Genomic DNA, 20,917 nt, shown 5'->3' on the forward strand with positions numbered 1-20,917 from the left:
TCTTTGCCAACGAAGCGCAAGTGACTGCTTTGGGAAGTCAGGTAAGAAGGTTTTATCTTGCACTGGTTGAGCCCTTCCGTGGAAGGCAAGTATTTACTAATCCATTATTGAATGTCTTCAGCTTGAGACCTCTGGCAAAACATTTTTTAAAAGCATTTGCTTTCTCTTGCTCAGGGTAGCAACTCAGGTATCTGCAAGGGGATCATTAGGTGAGAGGGGTAGTGGCAAGGGCTGGGGTAAGCCAGGGCAGCTTCCAAATAAGTGGTGCCAGCTCAAGGTTGTCATGTGGAATTGCCAGCTCAGTGTTGCCAGACGTATTTTAAAAGATATCAGAAAGTGATTATTAAACGTAAAACCTTTGGGATTCTCTTGGTGTTGACAGGAACTTAATAAAGTATTTAAGAACAGCACAGGGGCCTTAGGAAGCATGATGGCCGTCTGTCAGTTTGGAATTTTTTCAGTTTAGAATTTGTGTGTGTGTTTTAAATTTTAAATCAGTTGCCCTTGGGTTCTTTCTGTCACACGGTGCTCCCTGTGAGTCAGAATAGAACTTTGCTCTGTTGGGTTTTAATGGCCAGGTCTTTCTTCTGAGGAACCTCTGGGTGGACTGCCAACCTTTCAGTTGCATTCATGTTTTGGTTCATTTTAATAGAGTAAACAAAGACACCCACAAGTAAACACACCTGCATGGGCAGATGCATGCGCACACCCAGGACTTGCTCGTTATTTTATTTTTTATACGTCTTTACTAACGACACCTCTTTAATGTACAATTGCTATGCCTATTTTATAGATGGGCAACCGAGACACAGGGAGATTGGGTAATTTTCTAAAGTCACTGGAATAGGGGTAATGACCAGGATTTGAACTCGGCAGTCTTCCTCCAGGATCCAGGCTTTCATTCCTATTACATTGACTTCTCTGCATAAGTTTTCATATTTACAGTGGATTTTCTCTATACTTATTTCTCTCTTATACTTAAATAAATTTATTTATTGGAACATAATCCACATGTCATGCAAGTCAGTAGTTCAGTCATAACAGGAAGAGTTGTACAGGCATCACCACAATCAATTTTAGAACATTTTCTTCTTAAACTCACTGCTGTTAGCTCCCTATTTCACCCAAACCTCCCATGCCAGGCCCCCAAGAAACCAGTAACCCAGTTACTGTCTCTCGAGATTCACCCATGCTGGATTTAATACACCAAAAAAACATACAAGAGCAAAGAAAAAAAACTAACATAACGAAGGAGAGAAAAAGTTGTATGAGCCCCTAATAAAATGTTTAAAAAAAAAGGAGAGAAAAACCTCAATCAAAAAGAAAGCAGAAACCATTAAAAACTAGAACAAGTTAAAAATGGGTCAAAGGGAGTTCAAATGATAAAATGTTCCATTGTAACCTAGCCAGGGGCTTGCTCTTTAGAGCAGCAGTTCTCAAAGCCTTTTGTTTTCAGCACCCCTTCACACTTAAAAAGATTACTGAAGACCCCAGAGAATTTGAGTTTATGTGAATTCTATCTGCTCAGAGACTGTTAGCAAAATGGAAGGAACTTTTAAAAAATAACGTGTTTTAAAAAAGCAAGAAGAAATTTGTTACGTTTTAGCATAACATCTTTATCTTACAAAGGCATCTTTCCGGAAAAGAACAACAAAAGAAGTAACAGGCCTCCGCATGGCATTGTTTATTTTTCACGGAATGGCATTTGTGCATTTCTGCAATCAGCCAAAAAAACCAAACTCACTGCCATGAAGTCTGACTCAGTGACCCTACAGGACAGGGTACAGCTGCCCCTGTGGGTTTCAAAAACTAATTCTTCTTTTAAGTCATTGTATTAGGGGCTCATACAACTCTTATCACAATCCATACATATACATACATCAATTGTGCAAAGCGCATTTGTACATTCATTGCCCTCAACATTCTCAAAACATTTGCTCTCCACTTGAGTCCCTGGCGTCATCAGCCATTTTTCTCCTCCCTCATGAACCCTTGATAATTTATAAATTATTATTTTGTCATATCTTGCACTGTCCAACGTCTCCCTTCACCCACTTTTCTGTTGTCTGTCCCCCAGGGAGGGGGTTATATGTAGATCCTTGTAATCGGTTTCCCCCAAAACTAATTCTTTATGGGTAGAAAGTCTCATGTTTCTCCTATGGATCGGCTGGTGGTTTCAAACTGCTGACCTTGCTGCATATAGCCTCTTACAATATCATGCATCCTGTAGCCTTTGGAAAACTTTATTGAGAAGATAAAAAGGCAGGTTCAGCTGACTATTCTTACGAAAGTAGTTTTGACCTTCCCCTCCCCAAAACTCACTGCCATTGAATTCCTAGCCACCCTGTAGGACAGGGTAGAACTGCCCATCCCCACCCCCTGTGGGTTTCTGAGGCTGTAACTCTTTATAAGAGTAAGAAGACTCATTTTTCTCCCAGGGAGCAGCTGGTGGTTTTAAATTGTCGACCATTTGGTTAGCAGCCCAGTACTGCAGCCGCTCCCCTAGGACTCCTCAGAGAGAAAGAGTCATTAAGGGAAATTGTTCAAATTAGAGTCATAAAATCAGATGCCTCCAAGAGCTTGGCAGGATCTATAAAGCAAGTGAAACTGCATGGGAGTGGGGTAACAGGGAATAGTGGGGAGTGTGGCAAATTAGTGAATGCTTGCTTTTTGGGAAGACAGCTAACTGCAGCTTCTCAACTCGCAGCCAATTGTTGCTTTGCAGGAATGTGGACCTGATGTTGACAGATACTCAGCTGTTTAAATACAAGGTGCAAATTGTTAACCTAACGTGAGATCTCCGTGAAATCACCGGCTTTCTGATGTCCAAAGCACTAGCACTTGTAGCTATTTAAATGTGTGGTTGTTGCTTCTGTCACCTGTGGCTCCCAACTCACAACAACCTCATCCACAAAGGAAGGACATGAGCCACATGCCAAGTGCCCAACGGCCAGCCCCTTGGGCAGCACAGATGCAGGACTTCCCTTCCAGCACACCGAGTTCTTTGAGGCAGCACTGTTCTAGATGCTTCAACTTGATCACCAACGGGAAAATGCTAAAATACACTGCAGGCTAAGTAAAAACACCCTTGTCGCCCAGGTGGACATTCCGCTTTCTCTCTGCAACCTTCCTTTCTCTTTCCTTCCTTCCCTCCCTCCAAACTGTCACCCACTCCTAAAACTCAGTGTTATCGAGTCAATTTCAACTCATGGTGACTCGGTGGGACAGAGCAGAATTGCTCCTGTAGGTTAAGTCTTCTGAGTCTGTAAGTCTTTTTTAAAAATAATTTTACTGGGGGCTTGTATAGCTCTTAACACATTCCATACATCCATTGTTTCAAGCACATTTGTACATATGTTGCCATCATCGTTTTCAAAACATTTTCTTTAAAGATGCAACTATACAAAAAGCCCCACCATTTTCTTTCTACTTGAGCCCTTGGGATCAACTCATTTTTCGGCTATAAGTCTTTATGGGAGTGAAAAGCCTCATTTTTCTCCCAAGGAGCGGCTACTGGGTTTGAACTTCTGACCTTATGATTAGAAACCCAGCGTGTAACCTCTGCTACTAAGGCTCCTTAAAGAATGTCATAGTAAATATCATGTACCTAACTACGGGCATTTGGTGCATATAGTTATACTGGGATGCTAATGGAAAGGGTGATGTTTAAGACCACTTAGAGGTACTTGGGAGAAGGGCCTGGTGATATGCTCCCCCAAATCAGCTATTGCAAGCCCTATAGAACACAAATCTACTCAGACACATGAATCAGGAGCAGGTCTGACCTGCAGTGGGTCAGATGGACTCTCAGCATCAAGGAAATGGGAGCCGGCGGTTATTTCTGCAGCTAGAAACCCAGGGTGGGTTACTTTCCAAAAGCTTGCGATTTGATTTTGGTTTTATAAAAGGTTCAAATCACCAGTTGCTCTGAGAGAGAAAGAGGAGGTTTTCTGCTCCTGTAAAGAACCTCAGAAACCCACAGCCGCAATTCTACTATGATTCCTAATCGACTCGGTGGCAGTGAGTTTGTTGGGGTGTTCCCCCTCCCTCCAGGTGCCTGTGACAAATGAGCTAATGAATACATGGAAACCATGTAGTGTAACGGTGCAGAGAGAGCCCTTAATACATGTGAATGCTATGTAATGACAGAAACAAACCAAACTGTACTGACCCATGACGACCCCGCGCATTTGCCGGGTTGGGTTTTCATGGGGGCCGTCATTTCAGAAGCAGACGTTTCCTCTGAGGCTGCTGCTTGCGTTAGGAATCGCCAACCTTTCCATTAGTGGCTGAACTATTTGGGCCTCAGGGACCCAGGATTGTTCTTAGCTTGTTTTCAGTCTTAAAAATGATTTGTCTTTTTTCAATTGTGAATTGGATGAAGGTTTACAGAGCAGATCCGTTGTCCATTCAACAAGTCATGCACATTTGTTTTAGGTCATTGACTGCTATCTCTACAAAGGAACATCATGCATCCCACTTCCCCCCTGTGTTTCCTGTTCCTATTCCTCCTCTTTCTCTGTCCCTGCTGAACTTTGATGCTGCCCTCGTGATCTCAAAATGGCTGATGATTCTGACGTGCGCATCCTCCCTAGTTTACCTGTTCCCTGTAGAGACCTGGCTGTTGTTCAGCTTCTAGAGATAGACGGGGGTTTCTGCTCTCATAAAAAGTTAGTCTTGGAAATTCCCAAGGGCAATTCTACCCTGTACCACAGGGTCGCTGTGAGTCAGCATGACTTGATGGCAGTGAGTATTGTTCAGCTGAAAATTGAGCCATGAGGGTGAGTTCATTTCCAGACCTGAAAGGTGACTAAGAGCCATGGTCTTGGGGTTCCACCAGGCTCTGTTGCCCAGTAGGCCTGCTGGGTGTTGCCTGCATCGTTGGACGATGAAGAAAGAGATGGGTGCTCTCCTCTTGGAGGAGTTTCAGGGGCTTGCACCAGGCTGAGTGGCTGTGACACGGCAGAGAAGACACTCAAACTCAACGTAGTTTGAGTCCCAGGTCCGAGCTCCACCCACCAGGCTCTATTGCCACGTTTCCATGTTTTTTATTTCTCCTGATTTGTTTTTAGGAGTTCAAGACCATCCGCTCAGGCAACCTCGCCTGTCTGAAGAACAGCTCTCGGCCAGGACCGGGCAGCATCGCAGTGCCATGGAGCAGTACAGCCTTGGGGACGAGGGGGCCCTCTCCTCCTTCTCAGAGAGCCAGGGCCTCAACTGCAGTGACACCCTCAATCGGGACCTGGGTCCCAACACACGAGACCTGCTCTATGCCGGCCTGAGCGGTCTTGGCCTAGACCCCAACCTGTCGGCACCCGACGTGCCCGGCGAGGTGCTGGAGGACAACTTAGACACCCTGAGTCTGTACTCGGGGAAGGACAGCGATTCTGTGAAGCTGCTGGAGGAGTATGCGGACCCAGACTCTCAGGCTTGCTTACAAGGTGAGGCCGTCCAGGGCCTCCAGGGGCCTCTCGGGGCCTGGGAAAATGCCGGTGGCCAGCTAGGGGTGGTGGTGTTGTGAAGTGCCATCGAGTCAGCGCTGGCTTCAAGGATGAAAGGGCCCAGCCTGCGCCATGCTCACAATTGTGTGTGAGCCCATGCTGGCAGGTGCTGTGTCAATCCTTCAAGTTGAGGGCTTTGACTTCTGCAGGCATTGGTCTCTCCCCTAACATGTCCAAAGTACGGAAGACAGCGTCTCCGCCATCCTTGCTTTTAAGAAGCATTCTGGCCATACTTCTTCCCAGACAGATTTGTGGGCTCTTTTGGCAGCCCATAGTGCTCAGAATGTCCAGCTTTCACATGCCTCTGCGGCGACAGAAAGTACCATGGCTTTGGCCAGGCACACCTTAGTCTTTAAAGTTACGTCTTTTACTTTTCAACACTTTGAAGAGGTCTGGTGCAGCAGATTTACCCAATGCAGTGAGATCTGACGGCTGCGTCCGCTGAGCATTGGTGGCAGTTCATACTGAAGGACTGCAGCAACCTTCAGAATGGATTACAACTCAGTGTGAACGAGATACAAATCCTCCCAACCGGACCAATAGTATCGTCATCATAAATGGGGGAACAAGGAAGTTGTCACAGATTTCATTGTGCTGGGATCCACAAAAGCTAGGGACTGATTCAGAAAAGGTCCCTTTTCCACTGGGGCAAAGGGAGCATATTGCTCTGCTTGGGAATTTTTCCCAATCCCCTCAAACTCTCCACTCAACTGCCATCAAGTCCATGCCGACTCATAGTGACCCTATCGGATGCCCCTGTGAGTGTCTGAGACTGTAACTGTTTACAGGAGTAGAAAACCCATTTTTCTCCCTGGGACCCAGTATCCTAGATCAGCAGTTCTCAACCTGTGGGTCACGACCCTTTTGGGGGTGTGTGTGTTGAACAACCCTTTCACAGGGGTCACCTGATTCATCACAGTAGCAAAATGACAGTTCTGAAGGAGCAACGAAGATAATTTTATGGTTGGGGTTGCCACAACATGGGGAACTGTATGAAAGGGTGGCAGCATTAGGAAGGTTGAGAACCACTGTCTTAGATGAAGGAAATCAGCTAGACTAGCCTTTGCGAGTAACTTGGAGGACCTCTGGGATACCTGGGGATGGCCTAAATCTTTAAGCTTTGTGCTGCTAATCACAAGGCCAGCAGTTCAAACCCACCGGCTGCTCCAAAGGAGAAAGCAGAGGCTGCCTGCTCCCCTGAGTATTCGCAGCCATGGGTGTATAGGCCTGTGGGTCAACATGAGTCGCAATCGTCTCAACTGCAGTGGGGTTTTGTCCGCTCCTGTAAAGACGCAGAAACAGGACCGCGGTCAGTTCCGACTCTTTCCGCAGGCGTTGGGGTGGCGGGAGGCTCCAGAAAGTTCCTGGGCCAATTCCATTGCCTCTTGATTCCATCTTCCCCTCCTCCCCTGCCTCTCATATATTTCCCAGCAGCCCTCCCCGAGATTGCCCATTGGTGGTGTCGCCCCAGCCCTCCCCATCTGCCTTGGTCCCTCTGCCCTAGGAAAGAGTCTCACGGGCAGTGTCCTCCGATCGAGCATGACACGGGAATGGGGCATCGCCCTGGGGTGGTTGGTGCATGGCTATGGGTGGGCTCTGCCCGAGGCTGCAGGCAGCGAGGCACTGAGCCCTGGACCTCTGAACTTTTTCCCTCCGCTGGGCAGTGGAAAGCTATTCTCTCTTAGCCGCAGCAGATGGGGCAGCGCGGAGCAGAGGGGGAGGTCTGACTCTCTGTAGGTAACCTGCCCTCCCTCTCCCCCCCACCCCATCGCAGTACTGAATCTCTGTTCACCCATATGCTTTCTCCTTCTGCTAGGTTGCTTAGTGCCTGGCCCTTTGATATCTCGCGTGCTTGTCTGTCTATAACCTATATTTTCCCCTTCCACTTAGACTTGGGACTGGGCACACTGAAGGCGCCCAAAGACGCTGAGGAAGGCGGCAGGGCTGGCTCCAGCTCCGGCTCCTCCGGGAGTAGCCGTCGAGGCAAGCGGCAGCACAGCTCCCCCCAGAATCCGCTCCTGGACTGCAGCCTGTGCGGGAAGGTGTTCAGCAGTGCCAGTTCCCTCAGTAAGCACTACCTGACACACAGCCAAGAGAGGAAGCACGTTTGCAAGATCTGCAGCAAGGCCTTCAAGCGGCAGGACCACCTGTACGTGAGAGTTGGTCAGGGGAGGGCTGAGGACTTGGGGAGGAGCTTAAACGGAGTCGTGCACCTGTGTCTTCTCCACCCCCTTAAGTGTCCATTGGACCTCACACCCGCCTGTCCCATCCTGTTGGGTCCGCCCACTTCCTGATCTCCTCAATGTGTATAAATGGGGCTTCAAACTGGGGCTCCCTACTCCGGTGGCCATCCTCCTTGGATCCTCCAAATTCACCTTCGTGGGGAAACACTGCTGTGGCTCCCAGGGGGGAGCTTTGGGCATGGGTTAGCTAAGGAGGGAAGGCTGGCAGCTGCCAGGGCCATTGACTGAGAGGTCTGCAGTTCACATCCAACCGCTGTTGCTCCCCAGGACACAGGTGAAACAATTGGAATCTGTAAAGACTGACAGCCTGTGGGGTAGTTTGCATCAGTCCCAGAGGGTCCTGCAGGTCAGAATTGATTCCACGGCAGCCAGAGCGTGGGGGAACATGATAACCGTGCTTGAGGCACCTGTTGCAGGAGACCTTGGGCTAAGGACTGCAGGGATGCTCTGTCTCTGAAGCACAGACTAAGATGCTGGGTTTTCTTTTTTTTTTTTTTTTATCTCCACCACCACCTCCCCCACCTCACTGCTTTTTAAAAGGAAGCCCCTTATCAGAGTTAAGAGCAAACATCCCTTTTGTTCTTCATGTCTTCAAAGAGAAACTTTTTTTTTTTTTTGCCAATGAGGGAAGGGAAGACAGGCTTCTTTACTTGGGAAGCTTAAAGGTAGGAGGTGCCCTCTCCCCTCCCTCCAGCTTTTCCCTGTGTTCCTGGCTCTCAGCAGAGGAAGCTTCCATTGGCCAGTTCTATGTCCCGGACCTCTCTTGGCCCCATGGCACAAGCTGGGGCTGTAACATTGCTCTCCTAATCCCCTCTCTGGAGTCCTGGGTGGCGTAGATAGTTAAGCTCTGAGCTCACCACACGCGAGGTCGGCAGTGTGAACCCACACAGAAGTGCCTCGGAAGACAGACCCGACAGTCTGCTTCTGAAGCTCAGAGTCCAGGGACCTGGCAGAGCACAGCTTCATGCTGACACTCAGGTCTCCTGGAGTCCCAGTCCACTCGGCCATAACAGACAGGCACAGTCCCTCCCTGGTTCTTCCCGCAGGCAGAAGGGGGATGGGTAACTTCCTGGGCTTCGCATATGCTGCATTCATGAGAGCTGCCCGCGCAGTAAGAGCTGCTGGGAAGGAGGCCTGGTGGCGTAATGTCTACACGCTGGGCTGTTAACTGCAAGGCCAGCAGGTCGAAACCACCAGCCTCTCTGAGGGAAAAAGATGGGGCTTTCCTCTCCCGTAAAGAGTTAGAGCCGAGGAAACCCACAGGCTCAGTTCTGCCCTCTCTTACAGGGTCACTGGTAGTCAGAATCCGGGGGTGGGCAGTGAGTGAGCCCACAGTAGGGCAGTTAGGAACCCAGGGGGGTGACATAGTCATTTACATTCAGGAAACCAATGTGGGCACATAAAAAGGATTCTCCCCCCCCCCCCCCGGCATAGCAGCTAAGCCCACAGCTAAGGACTTGGCTGCTGACTGAAATATTGGATGTTCAAATGCACGGGTCTGGGTTTGCTGAGAACATCGAAACTTTAGTTCAGAAGAACGCTGCTAGGAGCTACTGGCAAGAACAGTTCTGCGGGCACTTGTACTCAGGGAACAGGACACTGAATCGAAATGCTTTGCTGTCTCCTTTTGTCCTTGGGGGTAGAGGAGGTGGGGGGCGCCTGACGTGTGGCTCATTAATTGCCCAGGTGCCCAGAGCCAGGTGCCTTTTCCCAACTTCCCTGCCAACTGACCCGGAGTCTGGGAGGTGGGGGGCATGCTCGGGCCTGGTTGATTTGGTCAGAGGGATCTGTTTGAAGGCAAGGGAGCAGTGGCCCTGGCGGTGGTCTCCGACAGCAGGGGCCCATGCCAGGGTGCCGCTGACTGTCTCCCCTGTGTTGGCCTGCAGGACGGGACACATGCTGACCCATCAGAAGACCAAGCCCTTCGTGTGCATCGAGCAGGGCTGCAGCAAGAGCTACTGCGACTACCGCTCTCTGCGCCGCCACTATGAGGTCCAGCATGGCTTGTGCATCCTGAAGGAGGCCCCCCCGGAAGAAGAGCCCTGCGGGGACTCTCCACATGCCCATGAGGCGCCTGGCAGCCTTCGAGCCCTGGTGCCCCCGGAAGCCAGATCTCCCAGTTCCCTGCTGCCCAACCGGGACCTCCTGCGCTGCATTGTCAGCAGCATCGTGCACCAGAAGATGCCGGCCCCCGTGGCGCCCTCTGACCCCGAGGCCAGGGTGTCCACCTGCCCCTGTCCAGCCTCTTCGGGCTCTGCTCCAGGCACCGAGGGTCCCGAGGAGCCAAGGCCCCCTCGGAAAGAGCCAGGAGGTGCTGATGGGTTCTCAGCTATCCACCCCAGGGGGGCGGAGAACGGGGTCCCTGAGGGCCCTGAGTCAGAGCTCCCTGTCCTGCAGCTCCCAGCCACCCTGGAGGGCTGGCCGGACGGTGGGCCTCTGCCTGCTCGCCTGCCTCTCTTCCGAGGCCAGACGGTCCCCACTGGCTCCCAGCCATCTGGCCCAAACTTCCAGTGGCTCCGAAGCCTGCCCGGCTGCCCAAAGAGCAAAGGCAGCAGCGTGTTCGTCGTGCACAAGACTTCTGCGGCGCCGGCCCGGGAAGGCTCGGAGTCCGGTCCGGGGCCCGGCGGGGGCACCTCCCCAGGCATGGAGGCTGCATCCTGCTCCGGCATGGGGCTGGAAGACCGGCTGCCCTTCCCTGGCCCAAATGACACCAGGGCCGCTGTTGGGGACGACGACGCCTGGGCCTCCAAGAAGAGCAAGCTGGAGGGCGACTCTGCGGCACCGTGGCAGAGTCCCGGGGAGCCCAGCTCCCAGGACCCCCCAAAAGCCGGCGGGCTCCCGGCTGAGGCCACGCCACTCTTCCGGCAACTTCTGCTGAAGTCACAGGAGTCTCTGGCGAGCCACGAGCAGATGCAGGTGTTCCAAATGATCACCAAGTCACAGCGCATCTTCTCCCACACCCAGGTGGCCGCCCCTGGGCCTGAGACCAAGCCGGCTGGCCTGAAACCACTGCCTGGGCCATGGTCGCAGCAGTCCTCTCCACTGGCCCCTGCTGTGGACACGGAGCCCGAGGGGTCCCCAGCCCGCAGGAGGAAGGCCTCGGCCACCTTTGCCCGAGAGGCCTCCCCTGGTGGCAGCGGCAGCACCCGGCGGGAAGCCAAGGGAGGGCTGAAGGGAACCACCACACCACCGTCCCTTGCGCCCGCGGCCCCGGACCCTCCTGTGAACCCCGATGGCCCCTCTCTGACCAAGCAGCTACGATCTGCAAAAGGGGCCTTGGACCTGGGGGATATGTTCTCCTCTACAAGCATGCGGCAGAGCCAGAAAGGGGGCGATGAGACGCCAGGCCCCCAGCTGCCTGGAAAGCCAGCTCAGGCTGAGAACGGCACCACCGCTGCCACTGCCGCCACTGCTGCCACCACCACCACCACCCCTGCAGTGCCCTCCAAAGGTGACAAGGGCCCCACTTGCCCCCGGGGTGCAGGCTACAGGCTCTTCTCAGGCCATCCCAGGGCCCAGCGCTTCTCTGGCTTCCGGAAGGAGAAGGTGAAGATGGACCTGTGCTGCTCAGCCTCGCCCAGCCAGGTCGCCATGGCCTCCTTCTCCTCGGCCGGGCCCCCTGCTGACCCACCACGGGACGCCAAGGCCAAGCTGACCATATTCAACAGGATCCAGGTACCCGGGCCTGTGGGCACAGCCCTGACGAGGGTCCCAGTGGGGCCAGGGTTTCAGCCTGTTACCCATTCTAGCTTTTGTTGAGATGCCTGGTGGCACAGCAGTTAAACGCCAGGCTGCTGACTGTGAGAGGCCGGTGGTTTGGACCCACCAACCCCTCTTGGGAGGAAGTTGCTACATTCTGTTCAGTTACAGCCCTAAACCACCCCCCTTGGGGCAGTTCTACTCTGCCCTACAGGGTCCCTCTGTGTCGCAGTCGCCCCTGGGGGCAGCAGGTTCGGCGTTTGTTAGTTGTGCAGACATTTTCTTTACACGTCTGGGTGAATCCTGCGACGCAGCCATGCAGGGGGCAGGAGATGCAAGCTCCCCAAACCGAATGGGGGCTTGTCGGCGTTTTGCTATGTTGCTGAACTCTCTCTTCTCGTCCCGCTTTCTGCCCCCCTCCCTACCCCCCATGAGTTGTCTTTTGGATTTCCCTCCTCAAATTCCTCAGAGGATATGAAGGTAGAGACCCAGTGCTCCGCTTCCCTCCCCTCCCCAAACTGCCTGCACGGAATGGCCCCATACCTCCTCCTTGTTAGCCACGGGTCCCGCAGCTCTCCCTGGGGTCCCACCTCCGTCTGACACCTGCTCCGGCTCCCCTGGCCCTGCAGACCAGCATGTCCTGCTCTGGGGTCTTGGCTCAGGGACGTTGGGCTACTGCTCTCTTGACTGACTCCAGGTTCGGCACCTTCCTGACACACTGCAGCTGCTGCTTTGTTCTTTCAATCATGCATCACTATGCTTCTCATCCACATAAGGAGCCCCGGTGGTCCATCAGGGTGGGGAGGGGGGAAGCCTGGGGCTGCTACCCACAAAGTCAGCCCTTCGAACCCACTCTGTGGGAGGCCGTCTGTTCCTGGACAGATTTACAGTCTCTGAAACCCCAAGGAGCAATCTGCCCTGCCCCACAGGGTCACAGTGAGTTGGAATGGACTCAGAGGCACCGGGTTTTAGTAATTATTCACACGGAAGCCCTGGTGGACCATGGTTAAGCACTGGGCCATTCACAAGAAGGTTGGCGGTTCTGATCCGCCCAGCGCATCCATAGAAGAAAGGCCTGGCGGCCTGCTCCCCATCCAGATCACAGCCGGGAAGCCTTCTGAGGCACACGCATGGTGCCGCTCACTGTGAGTCTTGAGTGGCTGGGTGGTGTCCCCCCAGAAACCAAACCCATTTAGGACTTCTGAGATCCTCAGTCTCAGGCCGCTTCTTACCCCCATGGAGTGGCTGGGGCCCGGACGCCTTACCCACTGTATCACCAGGGCTCTCTCTTGTGGCTGCATAACAGTGTGCTACATGCTTGTACACCATTTTATTCATGCATGTCCCCACCATCGGACGCTTAGGCTGGTTCCACTTTCCCCCATTATGTACGATGCCGGCCCCGCCGCTGCCCACGCCCAAGTGTTAGTGAGGACTTGCACCTTCATTTCTCTCCAGGTCGCCCTGAGGGGGGGCTGCCCCATTTCACACTCCTCTCGGCGTGTGTGAGCGCCCCCGTTCCTCCACAGCCCCACCAGCAGTGGCTGGCTGTTGTTTCGCATTCACACCACGGCTGGTGGAGGCGTGATGCCGAGGAAGGCTTGCGGGGCCTCCGTGTCAGTCTTTGGCGAAGCCGTTGTTCAGGTCCTCTGCCTGCTTAGTTGGGCTTTAGTTTGTCTTTTTATCGCTCGCTGTAAAAGTCCTGAAGGAGCCCCCGGGGGCACAGCAGCTACACGCTTGGCTGCTGTGAGGTCTGCGGGTTGAGCCCACTACGTGGGGAAGGCGTGGAAGTCTGCTCTGTGGAGATAAGAGCAGCCTTCTACTCTGTCCTGTAGGGTCTCTGTGAGTCGGAGTGAATTCTGACAGTGGATTTGCTTTGGGGAAAGTTCCGTGGGCATTCTGGATGATGAAGTTGGGTGCCATTGGGTCGATTTGGGTTTGTAATGATACATAAGGCATGCTGTGTACAACAGGTGAAACCCTCTCTGCTCCTGCGCCACCGTCACCGTTGCTGCTGGGTTGAGCCCATGGTTGTAGCCATTCTACCCGTCCATCTTGTTGAGGTCTTCCGCTTTTTTGCTGAACCTGTCTGTCTGCTGCCAAGCACGGTGTCTTTCTTTCGGGACTAGTCCCTCTTGGTAACGTGTCCAAAGGACATGGCATCAGGCCTCACCATTCTAGTGCTCTAGCTGTTTCTTCCAGGACGGGTTTGTTTGTTCTTCTGGCAGTCCCGTGCAGGGGTCCTCAAACTTTTTAAACAGGGCCAGTTCACTGTTCCTCAGACCCGTTGGAAGACCGGACTATAGTTTAAAAAAAGACAATGAACAAATTCCTATGCACACTGCACATATCTTATTTTGAAGTTAAAAACACAAACAGGGCAAAAACACCCAGCGGGCCGGATAAATGTCCTCGGTGGGCCACAGTTTGAGGCTGCCTGGTCTAGGGTATTGACCCAGACCTACCTTCATTCCTGAGGGTTAACCTTCAGTGAATCCTACTGTGTTTATCGGCCAGACTGGCACAATAACCTATCGCAGGTATAGTCAACATTCTTTGCTAAAACCATAATTCAGAGACACAAGTTCTTCATCACTTCTTGCCACTTTTTGCTCGCATATAAGCAAAACAAAAAAGCTGAAAAACAGCCCACTGTCCTCAAGTCTATGCTAACTCATAAGGACCCTGTAGGACAGGGTAGAACTGCCTCTGTGAGTCTCCAAGGCTGTCAACTCTTTACGGGAGTAGAAACCCCTACCTTTCTCCCAAGGAGTGGCCGGTAGTTGTGAACTGCTAACCTTCCAGATCACAGCCCAACATGTGATGTGACCACTATGCTACCAGGGCTCCTTGCATGTCAGGTGATTTAAAATACCCTCATCTGGGTTAAGTGCAGTTTGGTGGCTTGGTCAGGTAAGCGTTGGCTGGTAACCTCAAGGTCAGCAGTTCAAACCCATCAGCTGCTCTCAGGGAGAATGATGAGGCCATTTGCTCCCATCCAGCTGCCCTAGTGTTCTCTTTCACTCTTCCCCACTCTGCCTCTGGGGTGCTGCTTCAGCCATCCTCTCATCCCCAGGGCGGGAATATCTACCGGCTCCCTCATCCCGTGAAGGAAGAGAACACTGCGGGTGGCCGGTAAGTGAAGTCGTCCCTTGGGAGTACCCCATAGGTGGCCCTCATGGCTGCCCGTGTGGAGCGCTGGGTTCTAGGGCTCATCAGGAATTGTTAAGGTACCCGTGATGGTAGACAAGAGCCTCAGCCCGCCATTCTACGCGCCTCCTTCCCATCTTCCCGCAGAAGCCAGCAAAACGGGGGGCCTGCCGACTGGACTGAGCCCAGGAGCACTTATGTCTGCAAGAACTGCAGCCAGATGTTCTACACTGAGAAGGGCCTGGACAGCCACATGTGCTTTCACAGCGACCAGTGGCCATCCCCTCGTGGGAAGCAGGAGCAGCAGGTGATGGGGTACAGCTGACAGGGACTTGGGGGGCATTCATCCCAGGATGGGAGTGGCATCCTAGGGGACAGACACTAGGGCTCAGTACAGCCCAGCCCCTGGGCAGACAGCCCCGAAGTTAGTGACGGCGGTTCTAGTCGTCCCTGTGAGCAGTCTGTTAATGAGGTCAGTTTGAGTTCACTCAGTTGCACCTAGGAAGAAAGGCCTGGCAGGCTGCTGGTCCTGAAAAATCAGCCACTGAAAACCTATGGCCGCGTTACACAGGTTATCAGGCATTGAAATTGACTAGATCAGAGGTTGGCCAACTTTTGAGGCAGGAGAGCCTATCCTGTCCCTTAACAGCAATTTAAAAATCATTTGAGAGGCTTAAATGTTTTTTTTCCATAAATGTGTTTCTACAAACGAAATCACCATCGTCTAAAAATGAAACTACGATGGTTTTCATTTTCCATTTGAATCCAGAGCCACATGTACGCACAGAGAGAGCTTACACCCGGAGTTTGCCGACCACTGGACTAGAGGGCCACTGGTCAGTGGTTACTGACACCATTGCCCACATGTCAATTCCAGCTTGTAGTGAGCCTATAGGGTAAAGTAGAACCGCCCTTGTGGGTTTCCACAGTATACATCTTTACTGGAGCAGACGGGCTCACCTTCCTCCCTCAGAGTGGTTGGTGACTTTGAACCATCAACCTGTGGATGGCAGTCCGGCGTCAGGCCCCCTGTCAGTGGTATGGTTGCTCTTTAAGAGCCGGCTGTTCTCTGTGTCTAGGTGTCTGGCTCCGAGTTCTGCAAACCACCAAGACAGATGCTGAGGCCCGATGTGGATGGCCAGAGCCCCCCGGGAGCCAAGAAGCCCACAGACAGTGGGGCAGAAGCCACCCTGATGATCCCCGGGTCTGTCCCTGTGGCCCCAGGGACCCGGCTGCCAGCCAGTGTTGCCAAGGTGGGTGTGGAGCCGCCTCCGAGCGATCACTGTCACTCAGTCTCCTGTGCTGGGCCTGCTTACGTGGGCTCTGTCCAGTCCGTTCCACAGCCCTCCCCCAAGTGAGGGAGTTGGGGGAGCCCCAGGGGAATCAAGCCCAGCCTCTGGCGGTCCAAAGGGGCTGTAGGCACTGAGACCTGGAAGAGGAAGAGGAAGAGGCTGGCAGAGAGGCCGGGAGACTGCTGGGAGGCTAGCGAGAGCAAGCATTCCAAGGTCAAGGGAGCAGCTTATGGGCAACCCCACCCCCTAACTGAGCTCAGGGTTAATACTATGTGTGGGCCTGAAGGTCAGTCTCACAAGGGAGTTGTCATTTTGCCAGACTGTTGCATCCCCAGCATCCCTAGTCTCCACTCCTTCACGCCAGTCATTGTAACAACGATGCTACCCTTCCACAGTTCCAGAACCTCCCCAGCCAGGGCGTCTCCTGGGGGAGTGGGTGTCTGCACGGGCTGCCATCTCCCTCAGACGTTCCTGGCGCAGTCCCAGGCTTGTTGGCAGCCCTGGGCAGTGCCCCACAGGCCCTCCTTGGCCTCCTTGCCATGGCCCTGGTGCAGACAGGCCTGGCGTGGGCCACATTTCCCTCACAGTCCAGGTCAGGATCTTTCGCACGTCTGGTGCCCTGGCCGAGGCAGAGCGGAGCGAACCCGTGCGATTCTGAAGGCTCTTCTTCCCTAGGGCCAAGAGAAGGACGGGGAAGAGAGCAAGGAGAGCGGCCGGCACAGGAAGCGGAAGAAGCGGGCCCCGCCCAAGGCACTGTTCATCCCCGCTCCGCCCTCCGCATTCAGGGAGCCAGACCTCTGTGGGCGCCACCCAAGCTGCCTCCGGTCCCCGGTGTTCCTGGTGGACCAGCTCCTGAAGGGCCTGTTCCAGTGCTCGCCCTACACGCCGCCCCCCATGCTCAGCCCCATCCGGGAGGGCTCGGGGCTGTACTTCAACACCCTGTGCACCATGACCACACAGGCCGGCCCCGACAGGCTTTTCAGCGCTGTGTTTGGTGAGTGAGGCTGCCCCCATCTCTGGGTCCATCACTCAGTGGGCCTCCTGGGCCCACCAGACTCCTTCGCCCCTGTAGCAGGTGGCCCAGTTGTTCCCACTGACCTACATACAGGTACACCTGGTCAAAGAGTCCCATTGTTGTTTACAACCTGTTCCCCGGGCCAGCAGCCTCTCTCTTGGTGCTTAGATTTTACAGCTGGAAGAAAGCATAGAGGCCGTTTTGCCTGATCACCCGTCAGTCCTTCTATGTGATTTTTAAAAAAGCTTTTTTGAGCGACGATCCACATACCATACACGCCTCCACTTAAAGTTACTAATTCATTGTTTTTAGTACATTCACAGGGTTGTACACCCATCACCGTTGTTGACCTTTAGAGCATTTGCATTGCTCCAAAGAGAAGCCCGACATGCATTAGCAGCGCCCCTCCTCCCTTACCCCCAGCCCCTGGCAACAGTGAATGTGCTGAAAAGAGTCTATACCAAACTCATCTGCCATCAAATTGATTTGGACTCACAGCAACCTCATAGGGCGGAGTAGACCTGCCCCTGGGTTTCTGACACTGAAACTCTTTACGGGAGGGACACTCTCTCCTGAGCTGTAGCTGCTGGCTTCAAACTGCCGACCTTGTCTAGCATGTAACCACCGCAGCATCAGGGAGCTACATGTTGTGGGCATTTCACGTCAGGAATCCGACAGCATGTGGCCTTTTGGGTCGGACTACTTGTACTCGGCATCATGCTTCCCACGTGTTGTAGCATGTCTCAGTACCTCATTCCTTCTCACGTAAGGCTGAGTAAAGGCTGCTTTAGCTGCACCTCCTACCGTGTGTGCATTTTCCCGGAGTGCTTTTCAGTTTCTCTTATTTTGTCTTTGTCTTTGCTGCCTGGGTTACTTAAGTAGTGTGCTTGTAATTTCTACATCTTGTTGAACTTGCCAAATTTCCTCCTGTTACTGAGTTCTAATTCTATTCCAATGTGGCCCTAGAATTGACTTTGTATGGCTATGCCCCTTTAGATCTGTCGTAGTGTGTGCTTTAGTGGCCTTTGTTTTTTTAAATCGTTTTATTGGGGACTCTGACAGCTCTTACAACGATTCATCCTGTCTGTTCTGGAGCATGTTCCGTATGCACTTGAGAAGAATGTATAGTCCCCTGTCGGGAGTGGAATGTTCTCTAGAGGTCTGTTAGGTCCCAGTGGTTACATGGTGCTGCTCGCATCTTGTTCCTGTTCTTTCTACTATTGAAAGAATTGAAACTTCCAACTTTTCTGGAGCAGTTGTCTTTCACCTCTCAATTAATCTGGTCGGGTTTTGCTTCGTGTACTTGTGGGCTTTGTTGTCAAATGCATCTATGTTTAAAGTAATATATTTCTGATGACATAACTTCTTTATCATTAGGATATGTTTCTCCTTATCTCTAATAGTATATTTTTGTTCTTAAACTCTTACTTTGTCTCATGTTCGTATAACTCTCCAATGCTTTCATGATTGTTCTTTGCATGATATAGTTTTTATGTTCTTTTATATTCAAACTACTGTGTATATGCAAGTATAAGCTGACCCGAATATCTGCCAAGGCACCTAATTTTACCACAAAAAGACACATAAAAATGTGCTGAAAAACTCACCTTCTACATGAGTCTATATGGTGTGTTTGTGTGTGTGTGTATCTTTTAAGCAAAATTGTCTCCAGTGGAGAGCACTTCGGAGCTCTGTTGGCAGGGTGGGTTCGGCATTGGCTGTTAACCACACAAAGTTATTGACTCAAGCCCCCCAGCTGCTCCAGGGAACAAGATGCAGCCGTCTGCTCTCATAAGCACTTACAGTCTTACAGTCTTGGAAACCTTACATGCGGTTGCTAGGAATTAGAATCCACTTGGTGGCAGTGGGGGTTTTTAGAGGTGGGATTTAGACAGCATTAATTGGATCATGTTCTTTGAAAGTCAGTATCTTTTTATTGAGTTGTTTAGTCAATGTAGGTTTAGTGTCATTATTGATGTGTTTGCAGCTGAGATCTTGCTTTTTGTTTTCTATGTCTTCTGCCTTTCCATCCTGTCCCTTGTTTGCTACTTATTTTTGTATTAAGTGCTTGTTTCTAGTGAAATATTTCAATTCTTTGTCTTTTTTAATCATTTTATTGGGGGCTCTGACAGCTCTTACAATGATTCATACATGAATGGTATCAAGCACATTTGTACATATGTTGCCATCATCCTTTTAAAAACATTTTCTTTCTACTTGAGTCCTTGGTATCAGCTCCCCCGCCCCCCCATATCAGTTCTTCTTGATTTCAATTATTTTAATGATTTCTCCCCACTATTTTAAATCACATTCTTAATGGTTACCCTAGAGTTCAGAGTACATCTCTTTAAAATTGATTTCAAACTTGTACTAACTTACTTACAGTGAGGTGTAGGAGCATTACACAGCCACCGCCCGTCTGCCAATGAGGGAGCTTGCATGTTGCTGTGATGGTGACTGGGTTTCAGCAGAGCTTCTAGAGTAAGACGCTAGACAGAAAGGTCTGGTCGTCTGTATTCAGCCCATGGAAACCCTTGGGATCACCACCATCTGATTCTGTTGTGTGAGAGGCAGGGTGCTGGCCTAGTGACAGCTAACGGCAACAACTAAATATCTTGTATCACTCTATTCCCTCTCCCCCCCTTTTGGTGTCCTTTTTCTTATATGTATCACATCTCTAGATATTAGAAACCGAGCCATACACTGCTGCAATTTTTGTTGATCAGGGGCTGTTGAGTTGATTGTGAGTCAGAACACCCCCATGTGATGGAATAGAAGTGCCCTGCAGGGTCTTCTGGAGCCTTGGGACTGCTGCAGGATAGCCATTGGACTGCTAATCAAAAGGTCAGCAGCTCAAAGCGCCCCACCACTCTGAGGGGAAAAGGTGAAATTGTATGCCCCTGGAAAGGTTTTTAATCCCTGAAACCCCATGTAGGGGCCCTGTGACCAACTCAATGCAAGTGGGTTTGCAGGGTCTCCCAGACTTGCATCCATCTTTATGGGGCCGGGTGGTCAGACCATTCACCTGTGGAGCAGCAGGTGGGTTTCAGCCACCAACCATTCTGTTAGCAACAGAGTGCTTAACTTTGGTGCCAGCTGGGATCCTCGGCATGCTTATTGCTACTTTATGTCAACCCTGTGCAGGTTTAAAAAGCAGCTGGCGAAAAGGAAGTGGGGTACACTCGTATTTATGTTGCTGCTGCTGTGTACCCTGAAGTCAACCCTGATGCCCATGTTCATAAAAATTGTTATGCCAGCCTTCCTGCTGACCCTTTTCGGCTCTCCTTTGTCTTATGGATTTAAGTTGCCCCCGGTGTGTGGCTTGGCTTCAGCACAGCTTTGTTCTCGCTGGCTCTTTTGTGTTGTTGCTGTCGATTGTATTCCATTTCTGTGGGTTAGCGAGGTCCACGGTGTGTACTGCCTTCGTCTGCAATTGCTTCTTAAATAACGGAGGAGCCGGGACAAGAAGAAGAATTACATTGTCCTTTGTAATTACCTGCGTGATTACATTCCCCGGCACGCTCTCTTCTCAGCTGCTGCTGTTTGCATGCGATTCTCTCGTAATCGCTGTCTGGCGTCGCCGGTTTTATCCTAGAGAGTTTTTGTTTTTGTTTCGGGACTTTAGAAAAATTAGCCTTATGTAGATATAATTCACGTATCCATATGATTCACCACTTTAAAGCACGGGTTCTCAAATGTATTTGGCCTCCCGCCTCCTTCTAAGGGGAGGGTGGGCGGGGATTTTTGCTCGCGTCCCATCCCCGCCCACACTGGAAACTATAGCCCACAATGCAGGATGAAGTGCAGATTCCTGCAGAAGAGGAGAGGAGATGGGTCAACACTGTGGCTGCAGCAGTGGGCTCAGGAATGGAAACAGTGTGAGGATGGCGCAGGACCAGTCCGGCAGTGTCTCCTTCTCGTGCACCTGGGTGCCATGGGGTGGAACTGACCGGGTGGCACTAAACAACCATCTGCTTTTGCTGCGCCCCCGGTGTCCGTGTGCATCCAGTGCCCACC

At 51.8% G+C, this 20,917-nt stretch overlaps 1 protein-coding gene across 1 annotated transcript in view; it reads left to right on the forward strand.

The window, feature by feature from the left end:
• The first annotated feature begins 5,152 nt into the window (after positions 1-5,152).
• ZNF541 (zinc finger protein 541) overlaps positions 5,153-20,917 on the forward strand; it is a 31,226-nt gene continuing 15,461 nt past the window's right edge. The window contains exons 1-7 of the mRNA XM_075537759.1: positions 5,153-5,441; positions 7,392-7,650; positions 9,631-11,419; positions 14,520-14,578; positions 14,741-14,900; positions 15,673-15,846; positions 16,561-16,879. Of these exons, the coding sequence (XP_075393874.1) occupies positions 5,153-5,441; positions 7,392-7,650; positions 9,631-11,419; positions 14,520-14,578; positions 14,741-14,900; positions 15,673-15,846; positions 16,561-16,879 (3,049 nt within the window). The remainder of the gene's footprint in view (positions 5,442-7,391; positions 7,651-9,630; positions 11,420-14,519; positions 14,579-14,740; positions 14,901-15,672; positions 15,847-16,560; positions 16,880-20,917) is intronic.

Source organism: Tenrec ecaudatus, chromosome 18 (assembly GCF_050624435.1).
Source record: "Tenrec ecaudatus isolate mTenEca1 chromosome 18, mTenEca1.hap1, whole genome shotgun sequence".
Classification (NCBI taxonomy): domain Eukaryota; kingdom Metazoa; phylum Chordata; class Mammalia; order Afrosoricida; family Tenrecidae; genus Tenrec; species Tenrec ecaudatus.